This window comes from Embiotoca jacksoni, unplaced genomic scaffold, assembly GCF_022577435.1.
Source record: "Embiotoca jacksoni isolate LCO1_2020_lvr unplaced genomic scaffold, fEmbJac1.0.p SCAF_19, whole genome shotgun sequence".
Taxonomy (NCBI): Eukaryota; Metazoa; Chordata; class Actinopteri; family Embiotocidae; genus Embiotoca; species Embiotoca jacksoni.
The window spans coordinates 7,034,159-7,048,441 of record NW_027185329.1 but is presented as its reverse complement, the minus strand read 5'-3'; the positions used below and the strand labels follow the sequence as shown (position 1 = coordinate 7,048,441).

At 37.0% G+C, this 14,283-nt stretch overlaps 1 protein-coding gene across 1 annotated transcript; it reads left to right on the top strand.

The window, feature by feature from the left end:
• The first annotated feature begins 10,381 nt into the window (after positions 1 to 10,381).
• dda1 (DET1 and DDB1 associated 1) lies at positions 10,382 to 14,164 on the top strand. Its single transcript, XM_069153265.1, has 5 exons — positions 10,382 to 10,704; positions 11,183 to 11,263; positions 11,425 to 11,476; positions 11,661 to 11,722; positions 11,961 to 14,164. The coding sequence occupies exons 1-5, from the start codon at positions 10,696 to 10,698 to the stop codon at positions 12,063 to 12,065; spliced, it is 309 nt and encodes a 102-aa protein (XP_069009366.1). The 5' UTR covers positions 10,382 to 10,695; the 3' UTR covers positions 12,066 to 14,164.
• The last annotated feature ends 119 nt before the right edge of the window (positions 14,165 to 14,283 follow it).

The following is a 14,283-nucleotide window of genomic DNA, read 5'->3' as shown; positions in this document are numbered from 1 at the left end:
CAAGTTTCTGACGACATGAATATTTTTTTTTTTTTTCATATTTCCGATGGCATGTTATAGTATGACTTTTCCTTGCATATTTTGGACCATGTAATATAGTATAACTTTTTTTTCATATTTCCAACCACATGCTAAAAATAAGTCATACTATAGCATGTCGTCCAAAATATGAACAAACATCATACTATAGCATGACTTTTATATAGATACATTTTCCCTTTCAAATTTTTCAAAAAAGGGAAAATTTCCACTTCATAGTTTCCGAAAAAGGGAAAATTTCCCTATTCAAAGTTTTCAAAAGACAAAGTTTCCCTTTCCAAATTTCCAAAAGAGAAATTTTTCACTTTCAAAATTAGGGAGAAGTTCAATTCCTATAGTATGATCTTTTTTTGAATTAACAAGCATGTGTCCAGTGGGAATTGAAATAATGACCTTCTCAATGAAAGGCACCAGCAATAACCACTACACCATTGTGCCTGGGATACTATGAATTTCTTTTGTGATTTTGAGGAGATGCTATTGTATGACTCTTCACAATTCATTTCAAAATTTCCGAAAAAGGGAAAATTTCCCTTTCAAAATTTCCGAAAAAGGGAAAATTTCCCTGTCAGTTTCCAAAAAAGGGAAAATTTCCCTTTCAAAGTTTCCCAAAAACGGAAAGTTTCCCTTTCAAAGTTTTCCAAAAAAAGGGAAAATTTCCCTTTCAAAGTTTCCCAAAAAGGGAAAATTTCCCTTTCAAAGTTTCCCAAAAAGGGAAAATTTCCGTCAAAGTTTCCGAAAAAGGGAAAATTTCCCTTTCAATGTTTCCCCAAAAAGGGAAAGTTTCTCTTTCAAAGTTTCCGAAAAAACGGAAAATTTCCCTTTCAAAGTTTCCTAAAAAGGGAAAATTTCCCTTTCAATGTTTCCAAAAAAAGGGAAAATTTCCCTTTCAAAGTTTCCCAAAAAGGGAAAATTTCCCTTTCAAAGTTTCCTAAAAAGGGAAAGTTTCCCTTTCAAAGTTTCCCAAAAGGGGAAAGTTTCTCTTTCAAAAGTTTCCGAAAAAACGGAAAATTTCCCTTTCAAAGTTTCCCAAAATGGGAAAATTTCCCTCTCAAAGTTTCCCAAAAAGGGAAAGTTTCTCTTTCAAAGTTTCCGAAAAAACGGAAAATTTCCCTTTCAAAGTTTCTGAAAAAGGGAAATTTTCCCTTTCAAAGTTTCCTAAAAAAGGGAAAATTTCCCTTTCAATGTTTCCAAAAAAAGGGAAAATTTCCCTTTCAAAGTTTCCCAAAAAGGGAAATTTTCCCTTTCAAAGTTTCCTAAAAAGGGAAAGTTTCCCTTCTCAAAGTTTCCCAAAAAGGGAAAGTTTCTCTTTCAAAGTTTCCGAAAAAACGGAAAATTTCCCTTTCAAAGTTTCCCAAAATGGGAAAAATTTCCCTCTCAAAGTTTCCCAAAAAGGGAAAATTTCCGTCAAAGTTTCCCAAAAAGGGAAATTTTTCCCTTTCAAAGTTTCCAAAAAGTGGAAATTTTCCCTTTCAAAGTTTCTGAAAAAGGGAAAATTTCCCTGTCAAAGTTTCCAAAAAAGGTAAAATTTCCCTTTCAAAGTTTCCTAAAAAAGGGAAAATTTCCCTTTCAAAGTTTCCCAAAAAGGGAAAATTTCCCTTTCAAAGTTTCCGAAAAAGGGAAAGTTTCCCTTTCAAAGTTTCCAAAAAAGGGAAAGTTTCCCTTTCAAAGTTTCCTAAAAAGGGAAAGTTTCCCTTTCAAAGTTTCCAAAAAAGGGAAAATTTCCCTTTCAAAGTTTCCGAAAAAGGGAAAATTTCCCTGTCAAAGTTTCCAAAAAAGGGAAAATTTCCCTTTCAATGTTTCCAAAAAAAGGGGAAATTTCCCTTTCAAAGTTTCCCAAAAAGGGGAAATTTCCCTTTCAAAGTTTCCTAAAAAGGGAAAATTTCCCTTTCAATGTTTCCAAAAAAAGGGGAAATTTCCCTTTCAAAGTTTCCCAAAAAGGGAAAATTTCCCTTTCAAAGTTTCCTAAAAAGGGAAAGTTTCCCTTTCAAAGTTTCCCAAAAAGGGAAAGTTTCTCTTTCAAAGTTTCCGAAAAACGGAAAATTTCCCTTTCAAAGTTTCCCAAAAAGGGAAAATTTCCCTTTCAAAGTTTCCCAAAAAGGGAAAATTTCCGTCAAAGTTTCCGAAAAAGGGAAAATTTCCCTTTCAATGTTTCCCAAAAAGGGAAAGTTTCTCTTTCAAAGTTTCCGAAAAAACGGAAAATTTCCCTTTCAAAGTTTCCTAAAAAGGGAAAATTTCCCTTTCAAAATTTCCAAGAGAAATTTTCACTTTCAAAATAGGAAAAATTCACTTTCTATAGTATGACTTTTTTTTTTTAACTAACAAGAATGTGTCCTGAAAGGCACGAGCAATAACCACCACACCATTGTAACTGCGACACTGACTTTTTTGTCATAATTTGGATGAACCCGCGCCGCACCTCTGCCGCTTCCCCGCAGCACCCCTGCCGCCCCGCATCATATTTCAGACGACATGGTATATTATGACTATTTTTTTCATGTTTCCGACGACATGCTAAAGTATGACTTTCTTTGCATATTTTGGACCATATAATATAGTATGACTTTTTGTTCAAGTTTCGGATGACATGCTTTATTATGAATATTTTTTTCATATTTCCGATGACATGTTATAGTATGACTTTTCTTTGCATATTTTGGACCATGTAATATAGTACGACTTTTTTTTTCATATTTCCGACCACATGCTAAAAATAAGTCATACTATAGCATGTCGTCCAAAATATGAACAAACATCATACTATAGCATGACTTTTATATAGGTAAATTTCCCTTTCAAAGTTTCCGAAAAAGGGAAAATTTCCCTTTCAAAAGAGAAATGTTCAATTACTATAGTATGACTTTTTTTTTTTTTTTTTTAACTTACAAGCATTTGTCCAGTGGGAATTGAAACAACAACCTTCTCAATGAAAGGCACGAGCAATAACCACCACACCATTGTAACTGCGACACTGACTTTTTTGTCATAATTTGGATGAACCCGCGCCGCACCCCCGCCGCTTCCCCGCAGCACCCCTGCCGCCCGCGTCATATTTCAGACAACATGGTATATTAAGACTATTTTTTTCATGTTTCCGACAACATGCTAAAGTATGACTTTCTTTGCATATTTTGGACCATACATGGTATACAGTGAACCCTCGCTATAACGCGGTTCACCTTTCACGGTCTCGCTGCTTCACGGATTTGCATCGTGCATTGTGTTCTGCATTCTGATTGGCTAAACCGCGGGCTTTAGAAGAAAAAAACGCTACAGAGCGGAGTCAGGATGCAGCGGCTCAGTCAGAAGAGCAGTGAAATACACGTGAGTCACTATTTGTCCTACTGTACATTGTATTTTTTTTCATAATCATTTTTCATTTTCTCCCGTTCTAATTCAATGACTCGGGTCGCAGTGGGGCGGTGCTGATCTCAGCAATTTGAAGCCTTCAGTTCGTATTGATGATTAAAATTATTATTTTACAGTACAGTAGTTATTTGTAAAAAAAACATTTATACAGTACTTTTATTTGTTAAACAAATGCTTGGGCCTGTAAAAAGGTTTTGTTCTTTAGTTTCAATGTATTATGGAGTATTTCATTGTATAATAATTGTAAAAAAATAAAGGTTACTACTTCACGGATTTCGCCTATCACGGTTTCTATTTGGAACGTAACCCCCGCGAAAAATTTAGACGACATGCTGTAGTATGACTTTTTTTGTCATATTTCGGACGACATGCCGAAACGCTATAGTATGACTTTTTGTTCAAGTTTCTGACGACATGAATATTTTTTTTTTTTCATATTTCCGATGGCATGTTATAGTATGACTTTTCCTTGCATATTTTGGACCATGTAATATAGTATGACTTTTTTTTCATATTTCCAACCACATGCTAAAAATAAGTCATACTATAGCATGTCGTCCAAAATATGAACAAACATCATACTATAGCATGACTTTTATATAGGTACATTTTCCCTTTCAAATTTTTCAAAAAAGGGAAAATTTCCACTTCATAGTTTCCGAAAAAGGGAAAATTTCCCTTTCAAAGTTTTCAAAAGACAAAGTTTCCCTTTCCAAATTTCCAAAAGAGAAATTTTCACTTTCAAAATTAGGGAGAAGTTCAATTCCTATAGTATGATCTTTTTTTGAATTAACAAGCATGTGTCCAGTGGGAATTGAAATAATGACCTTCTCAATGAAAGGCACCAGCAATAACCACTACACCATTGTGCCTGGGATACTATGAATTTCTTTTGTGATTTTGAGGAGATGCTATTGTATGACTCTTCACAATTCATTTCAAAATTTCCGAAAAAGGGAAAATTTCCCTTTCAAAATTTCCGAAAAAGGGAAAATTTCCCTGTCAGTTTCCAAAAAAGGGAAAATTTCCCTTTCAAAGTTTCCCAAAAACGGAAAGTTTCCCTTTCAAAGTTTCCAAAAAAAGGGAAAATTTCCCTTTCAAAGTTTCCCAAAAAGGGAAAATTTCCCTTTCAAAGTTTCCCAAAAAGGGAAAATTTCCGTCAAAGTTTCCGAAAAAGGGAAAATTTCCCTTTCAATGTTTCCCAAAAAGGGAAAGTTTCTCTTTCAAAGTTTCCGAAAAAACGGAAAATTTCCCTTTCAAAGTTTCCTAAAAAGGGAAAATTTCCCTTTCAATGTTTCCAAAAAAAGGGAAAATTTCCCTTTCAAAGTTTCCCAAAAAGGGAAAATTTCCCTTTCAAAGTTTCCTAAAAAGGGAAAGTTTCCCTTTCAAAGTTTCCCAAAAAGGGAAAGTTTCTCTTTCAAAGTTTCCGAAAAACGGAAAATTTCCCTTTCAAAGTTTCCCAAAATGGGAAAATTTCCCTCTCAAAGTTTCCCAAAAAGGGAAAGTTTCTCTTTCAAAGTTTCCGAAAAACGGAAAATTTCCCTTTCAAAGTTTCTGAAAAAGGGAAATTTTCCCTTTCAAAGTTTCCTAAAAAGGGAAAATTTCCCTTTCAATGTTTCCAAAAAAAGGGAAAATTTCCCTTTCAAAGTTTCCCAAAAAGGGAAATTTTCCCTTTCAAAGTTTCCTAAAAAGGGAAAGTTTCCCTTTCAAAGTTTCCCAAAAAGGGAAAGTTTCTCTTTCAAAGTTTCCGAAAAACGGAAAATTTCCCTTTCAAAGTTTCCCAAAATGGGAAAATTTCCCTCTCAAAGTTTCCCAAAAAGGGAAAATTTCCGTCAAAGTTTCCCAAAAAGGGAAATTTTCCCTTTCAAAGTTTCCAAAAAGTGGAAATTTTCCCTTTCAAAGTTTCTGAAAAAGGGAAAATTTCCCTGTCAAAGTTTCCAAAAAAGGTAAAATTTCCCTTTCAAAGTTTCCTAAAAAAGGGAAAATTTCCCTTTCAAAGTTTCCCAAAAAGGGAAAATTTCCCTTTCAAAGTTTCCGAAAAAGGGAAAGTTTCCCTTTCAAAGTTTCCTAAAAAGGGAAAGTTTCCCTTTCAAAGTTTCCAAAAAAGGGAAAATTTCCCTTTCAAAGTTTCCCAAAAAGGGAAAATTTCCCTGTCAAAGTTTCCAAAAAAGGGAAAATTTCCCTTTCAATGTTTCCAAAAAAAGGGGAAATTTCCCTTTCAAAGTTTCCCAAAAAGGGGAAATTTCCCTTTCAAAGTTTCCTAAAAAGGGAAAATTTCCCTTTCAATGTTTCCAAAAAAAGGGGAAATTTCCCTTTCAAAGTTTCCCAAAAAGGGAAAATTTCCCTTTCAAAGTTTCCTAAAAAGGGAAAGTTTCCCTTTCAAAGTTTCCCAAAAAGGGAAAGTTTCTCTTTCAAAGTTTCCGAAAAACGGAAAATTTCCCTTTCAAAGTTTCTGAAAAAGGGAAATTTTCCCTTTCAAAGTTTCCAAAAAGGGAAATTTTCCCTTTCAAAGTTTTCAAAAGACAAAGTTTCCCTTTCCAAATTTCCAAAAGAGAAATTTTCACTTTCAAAATTAGGGAGAAGTTCAATTCCTATAGTATGATCTTTTTTTGAATTAACAAGCATGTGTCCAGTGGGAATTGAAATAATGACCTTCTCAATGAAAGGCACCAGCAATAACCACTACACCATTGTGCCTGGGATACTATGAATTTCTTTTGTGATTATGAGGAGATGCTATTGTATGACTCTTCACATTTCATTTCAAAATTTCCGAAAAAGGGAGTTTCCCTTTCAAAGTTTCCGAAAAACGGAAAATTTCCCTTTCAAAATTTCCAAGAGAAATTTTCACTTTCAAAATAGGAAAATTTCACTTTCTATAGTATGACTTTTTTTTTTTTTAACTAACAAGAATGTGTCCTGAAAGGCACGAGCAATAACCACCACACCATTGTAACTGCGACACTGACTTTTTTGTCATAATTTGGATGAACCCGCGCCGCACCTCTGCCGCTTCCCCGCAGCACCCCTGCCGCCCGCATCATATTTCAGACGATATTATGACTATTTTTTTCATGTTTCCGACGACATGCTAAAGTATGACTTTCTTTGCATATTTTGGACCATATAATATAGTATGACTTTTTGTTCAAGTTTCGGATGACATGCTTTATTATGAATATTTTTTTCATATTTCCGATGACATGTTATAGTATGACTTTTCTTTGCATATTTTGGACCATGTAATATAGTACGACTTTTTTTTTCATATTTCCGACCACATGCTAAAAATAAGTCATACTATAGCATGTCGTCCAAAATATGAACAAACATCATACTATAGCATGACTTTTATATAGGTAAATTTCCCTTTCAAAGTTTCCGAAAAAGGGAAAATTTCCCTTTCAAAAGAGAAATGTTCAATTACTATAGTATGACTTTTTTTTTTTTTTTTAACTTACAAGCATTTGTCCAGTGGGAATTGAAACAACAACCTTCTCAATGAAAGGCACGAGCAATAACCACCACACCATTGTAACTGCGACACTGACTTTTTTGTCATAATTTGGATGAACCCGCGCCGCACCCCCGCCGCTTCCCCGCAGCACCCCTGCTGCCCGCGTCATATTTCAGACAACATGGTATATTAAGACTATTTTTTTCATGTTTCCGACGACATGCTAAAGTATGACTTTCTTTGCATATTTTGGACCATATATGGTTGATATATATATATATATATATATGACTTTATTTTCATATTTTAGACGACATGTTATAGTATGACTTTTTTTGTGATATTTCGGATGATATGGTATATAGTATAACTTTTTTTCATATTTCGGAGGACATGCTGTAGTATGACTTTTTTTTTCATATTTTGGACCATATAATATAGTATGACTTTTTTTCATATTTTGGAGGACATGCCGAAACGCTATAGTATGACTTTTTGTTCAAGTTTCTGACGACATGCTATATTATGAATATTTTTTTCATATTTCCGATGGCATGTTATAGTATGACTTTTCCTTGCATATTTTGGACCATGTAATATAGTATGACTTTTTTTTCATATTTCCAACCACATGCTAAAAATAAGTCATGTCGTCCAAAATATGAACAAACATCATACTATAGCATGACTTTTATATAGGTACATTTTCCCTTTCAAATTTTTCAAAAAAGGGAAAATTTCCACTTCATAGTTTCCGAAAAAGGGAAAATTTCCCTTTCAAATTTTTCAAAAGTCAAAGTTTCCCTTTCCAAATTTCCAAAGAGAAATTTTCACTTTCAAAATTAGGGAGAAGTTCAATTCCTATAGTATGATCTTTTTTTGAATTAACAAGCATGTGTCCAGTGGGAATTGAAATAATGACCTTCTCAATGAAAGGCACCAGCAATAACCACTACACCATTGTGCCTGGGATACTATGAATTTTTTTCGTGATTTTGAGGAGATGCTATTGTATGACTCTTCACATTTCATTTCAAAATTTCCGAAAAAGGGAAAATTTCCCTTTCAAAGTTTCCGAAAAAGGGAAAATTTCCCTGTCAGTTTCCAAAAAAGGGAAAATTTCCCTTTCAAAGTTTCCCAAAAAGGGAAAGTTTCTCTTTCAAAGTTTCCGAAAAACGGAAAATGTCCCTGTCAAAGTTTCCCAAAAAGGGAAAATTTCCCTTTCAAGTTTTCCGAAAAAGGGAAAATTTCCCTTTCAAAGTTTCTGAAAAAGGGAAAATTTCCCTTTCAAAAGAGAAATGTTCAATTACTATAGTATGACTTTTTTTTTTTTTAACTAACAAGCATGTGTCCAGTGGGAATTGAAACAACGACCTTCTCAATGAAAGGCACGAGCAATAACCACCACACCATTGTAACTGCGACACTGACTTTTTTGTCATAATTTGGATGAACCCGCGCCACATCCCCGCCGCATCCCCGCAGCACCCCTACTGCCCGCGTCATATTTCAGACGACATGGTATATTATGACTATTTTTTTCATGTTTCGGACGACATGCTAAAGTATGACTTTCTTTGCATCTTTTGGACCATACATGGTATACAGTTAACCCTCGCTATAACGCGGTTCACCTTTCACGGTCTCGCTGCTTCACGGATTTGCATCGTGCATTGTGTTCTGCATTCTGATTGGCTAAACCGCGGGCTTTAGAAGAAAAAAACGCTACAGAGCGGAGTCAGGATGCAGCGGCTCAGTCAGAAGAGCAGTGAAATACATGAGTCACTATTTGTCCTACTGTACTTTGTATTTTTTTTCATAATCATTTTTCATTTTCTCCCGTTCTAATCCAATGACTCGGGTCGCAGCAATCTCAGCAATTTGAAGCCTTCAGTTCGTATTGATGATTAAAATTATTATTTTACAGTACAGTAGTTATTTGTAAAAAAAAACACTTTTATACAGTATTTTTATTTGTTAAACAAATGCTTGGGCCTGTAAAAAGGTTTTGTTCTTTGGTTTCAATGTATTATGGAGTATTTCATTGTATAATAATTGTAAAAAAATAAAGGTTACTACTTCACGGATTTCGCCTATCACGGTTTCTATTTGGAACGTAACCCCCGCAAAAAACGAGGGTTCACTGTATATATATACATATGACTTTATTTTCATATTTTAGACGACATGCTATAGTATGACTTTTTTTGTCATATTTCCCTTTCAAAGTTTCCGAAAAAGGGAAAATTTCACTTTCAAAATTTCCGAAAAAGGGAAAATTTCCCTTTCAAAGTTTCCGAAAAAGGGAAAATTTCCCTTTCAAAATTTCCAAGAGAAATGTTCACTTTCAAAATAGGAAAATTTCACTTTCTATAGTATGACATTTTTTTTTAACTGACAAGAATGTGTCCAGTGGGAATTGAACCAATGACCTTCTCTATGAAAGGCATGAGCAATAACCACCACACCATTGTAACTGGGACACTGACTTTTTTGTCATAATTTGGACGAACCCGCACCCCCGCCGCTTCCCCGCAGCACCCCTGCCGCCCTCGTCATATTTCGGACGACATGACTATTTTTTTCATATTTTAGACGACATGCTATAGTATAACTTTTTTTTCATATTTCCGACGATATGTTATAGTATGACTTTTTTTTGTCATATTTCAGATGACATGGTATATAGTCTAACTTTTTTTTTTCATATTTCGGAGGACATGTCCAGGTTTTTACCATGAAACATTTCATCATCAACACACATCAACATGCCAACACATACAAATCCTTCCAGCTGTGTCTCAGCAGCAGCTCTGTAGTTTGTTACTGAAGTTTATGAGTATAGACCTCAATATTTCCAACTGATGAGCTGACACTGTTTATTCACCCAAATATGTTGCTTTCTAAAACGTACAGACCGGACAGTTTACATCAGTGTTGGACACATAAAAGTAAATCTAACAATCTCTGTTTACAGCTTCTTTTTTTTGTTGCTGGATGTAAAACTAGTGTGTCTATGTCCATACGCAAAATCTGAGCGGCAGAAGGAGCGGATCAATAAATGAGGAAAGATGACAGGTGATAACTCTTCTGAAGGCTTAAGAATAAATAAAAAAAAAACCGTGGCATGTCGGTGAAACTTAAAACCTATAAAGACAGAGAAGTGTCTGCACAGAGGAGGTTCTGACCCGGTGCAGCCGAAGAAGAGCAGCTGCAGCACCTGACTCAAAAAAAAAAACTGCGGCCGCAGCGCCGGCTCTTAACCATCATGCAATGCCGTACGTCCAGCGTGCACACATTACTATAAATCAGCGCTTCGCAGCACCGCATACGTTTGAACGCATCCAATGTTTTCCCCCATAAAGGGGCGTGGTGATGTGAGCCCGTCCCGGATGACGAAGTGCCGGTCAACGCTATAGGGCGGAGCTAAATCATGTCGCGTTTAATGATAGGCTGTCTGCTCAACCTATGACCACGTGGGAGCAAGCCTAAGCCAATGGGCGTCCTCGGGGCGTATCAAAGGAAGCGTCGCCACCATCACGCTAGATGAAGTCCTGTGTTACTAGCATTACGAACTCATGTAATGACCACTTGGGCTATATTTCTATGAGAGCTGTATCATTTTGCTCACGGACACGAGGATCTAGAATGGAAACAACAGCTTGTGTGTGAAGGTCGCTGCTTTCTTCGCCAAGAGGACCCGATCGGACAGCTGCCTCGGTTCACTAGCTGCTGGTGAGCTAGCGCGGCCATCACGACCAGCAACAACAGACACCGAGCCGAGTCCACAAGTCGGCGGCGTTTCGACGTTGGAAACAACCCCCGTCATCATGGAGAAGGTAGTCCTCACACACCGCGCGTACAGCGTTAGTTTAGCAGCTCTTTAGAGGGCAATATGGTCACGGAGAGAGCTCGTTAATTATGGGTTAGGAGCAGGCGAGCTGGTAGCCACACCTGCTCCTCCTGTCGGCATTCATCTATAGAGGCCGACCGGCATCGTTTCGGGCTCGGCTCGGCTCGGCTCTGCTCGGCTCCGTCTCGCTCATTTGAAACCACTTGGTCTGATACTCAGATGAGGGGACGCCCTGTGATCCTGAGTGTATATTCAGTCGTCAGCAGGGTCTCAAATATCTGGATAAAAAAAACAACAACAACAACAATCTGGACTGTTGTTTGTGAAATGCCTCAAAGTGGAGGCTTTGTTAAGGGCAAGATGTCTTAAGACCTGCAGTCTTTAGGGTGAGTTTAAATTTAAAGATGAAAAGAAATGACGCAGCTGCAGGTTTTTAATGAATACCTACCCCTCTCCCCCCACAGGCTGATTTCTTGAAAGGACTTCCTGTCTACAATAAGAGCAACTTCAGCAGGTTTCACGCAGACTCCGTTTGTAAAGCATCTGTAAGTATATAATTTGCTGTTGATAAAGATTGGTTAAAATATATTCTATATTTAAATGCTACAGCTGTTCTGTAACTTGTACTTTATAAAAAAAAAAAAAAAAATTGACCGGAAGAAGGAACAAGCATCATTTTGAACTTTCTTTCCAAACTGTTGTGTAGAACCGCAGGCCCTCTGTGTACCTTCCAACACGTGAATACCCCTCTGAACAGAGTAAGTACAGTCTGGAATTTCAAACTATTAATTAACTTGTAAAGATTTACTAACTAAAAACCTTTGTCATGATTTAACATTCTCATTGTTTCATTAAATGCTTATTTACTAAGGCTAAACTAGCATCATCTGACACCCTAAACTGATCATTTGTTGTTAATATGCGTGCTGTGTTTCCTTACAGTTATTGTAACGGAGAAAACCAACATCCTCCTGCGTTACCTCCATCAGCAGTGGGACAAAAAGGTGAGCATGTGCAGTTCTTCAGAGTTCTTTTTTTTTTTTTTTAAACCTGGCCTTATTAATTGACAGTAATTGGTCTTTGTAATGAGTTGTTTTTTTTATCCAGGTATAGTTAATCACAAGTGATATAAAACAACACTTAATCCTTGGTGTCTTTACTACAGTTGCTGAATTATTGTTTTAAAAAAAGAAAAAGGTTTGTGTAACCACTGATTGCTGCATTATCCTTTCTGTCAAACAGAATGCAGCAAAGAAAAGGGAACAGGAGCAAGGGGAGGCCGACAGCCCAGCCCCCCCAAGGAAGATCGCCAGGACAGATAGCCAAGAGATGAATGAGGACTCATAAGTGTGTGTGTGAATGCGTGTGTGTGTTTGCGTATGCAGGGTATAGCCAATATAAACTGACAAAAACAAAGGATAATCCCACCTGAATTAAGACTTCTTGCCATTCTGCACGTTGGCAGGATGCCTTTCCCGGCATAATATTGAGTCACCCACAGTGAGTTCAGGAAATTCGCTTCAACAAAGCAGCTATTTATGGTGCAAAGATCATGTAATGATGTAAGCAGAAGTGATTTCAAAGTCACTTCTAGTGACTGACACTGACAGAATACCACTGTTGTCAGGAAGGAGACCTTAAACTGTTGTTTGGCTGGACCATAACAGCGAGGTCAGCCCAGTAAATGCAAATATCTGTCCCTGACAAAGTGATAAAGTTACATCACTGATCAGCTGCAACTTCCTGTATTTATTTCAAATTAAAAGCTCTTATTTAAAATGAAAAGCACTCTTAGTATTTCCTCCACAGTCCAGCTAAATACCAGGTTGTGACCTCATCCTGTTTAATTATGTTGGCAATTCCCTGGTGTGTGTTAGTATACATGTATATGTTTGTGTGCATGCTGAGCTGTGAGTGTGTATTGTGAGTGTGTATTGTGTGTTGTGTGTGTGTGAGGTGAGCGAATAGTTGAAAAAGTGAGTAGATTTAAGATCAGACAGACTTGACAGATAAAGTCAGACACTGCTCTTGAAAATATAACTGGTACATGACTTGTGTAGCCTTTTGTCATCTGGAGAGTCTGTTCTGATTTGTGAGGACATTTTGTTACCGTTTTAATTTTATTATAACTATTATTGTTTATGTGGGGCAATGAGCTTCCTGCCTGCCACAGTGCCCACCCTCTCAGTTTCACTGCCCACTTTGCAACCACATGGGGGCACTGCAACATTTCTCTACACTGTTTGAATCGACAGAACCAACAATTCACTGTGAAGAACAGCACAAAGTAGAAGCAACTCTTCCAGAATCCCTCTTAGATGTGTGTTTATGGTGAAAATCGGCATTCTATTCTGGGACTTGTGCTCGGAGGATAAATTTTGTGGTAGCGTGTCTGAGAAGTATCGTTACATCCAGCACCACCTTCTGGCTAATTGAGGCTAGTCAAAAATGGGATTTTCTCTTACATTTTAGCTGTTCTTTCACCAAAAGAAAGTCAAATAAAAAGATGGAAAAAGTTATGCCTACATATGATTATATAAGATGTAAGAAGGCATTTTCAGTTGCACAACTTGGAAACAGCACAGATAGGGAAGAGAAACATGTTGTAAATTGTGGAAAAGGGAAAAGACTCATTATGTTGTGTAAATAATTACCAGTACCAGAATTAGTTTATCTAATGGAGTATCTTTGTGTCTGCCTTTTTGTAAATTAATTCATGCCCATGGATACAATAGAAAACGACCCTTGTGAAAGTAAAGAGAAGAGCCCCGGTGCCCAGTGGATGTTATCTTGCCTTGCATGTTGATGTTTTCACGGCTGGGTGTTATATTCCTGGACTAGTAATAACACTTCAGGGGTGTTGGGGTTGTGGCATTATCTTGCGTGACCGTGGAAGGTATTAGCCGAGAGGCCTTACAACTTGTCATCATGGTTCGGACCCTTTTGCTCCCCCAGCTCAGGGCCCGGGTGAGCCGCGCTGTTCGCCTTGTCTTTTGACAGTACTGGATGGTTTTTGTCTGAGAGCTGGCTTAGATGATTACAGGGGGGTTTAAAGAGGTGTTATATTTTCAGCCATAGAATGCACAATAAGCATGCACAGTAAAGTGCAGTCGCCATCCTGCCTTGTTCTTGAGATTCAGTTTGTATTGGTGTCATAACACTGAATAAAGCTTCATTTTTTTTTTTTTTAACATTCTTATCACTGCCCAGCAGAGCCACATCAAAGCCTCCTGTCCTTCCTGCCCTTTTAACAGTCGATGCTGCAGTGTGGTCAGTCATCTTCCTACCTACAATGTGAATACCCCGTCTGTTTTTTAACGTTGAACCACGTTATGCTTCTGCTCAGATAGACTGTTCGACTACACCCTAAGCCTTGCCCCCATCTCGCGTGTTAGATCAGGTATGTTCTTTTTAGCTTTGCTCAAATAAAACTGGATTGAAAATGATTGTTTTTGTCTTGTGGTACTTAAAATACATGATTCTATTCCTGTAATCCTTCACTTTTTCTGTAAATCCTGAAATTCAGGTTAACATTTGTGAGGAAGAAAAAAAACAAGACATTGAT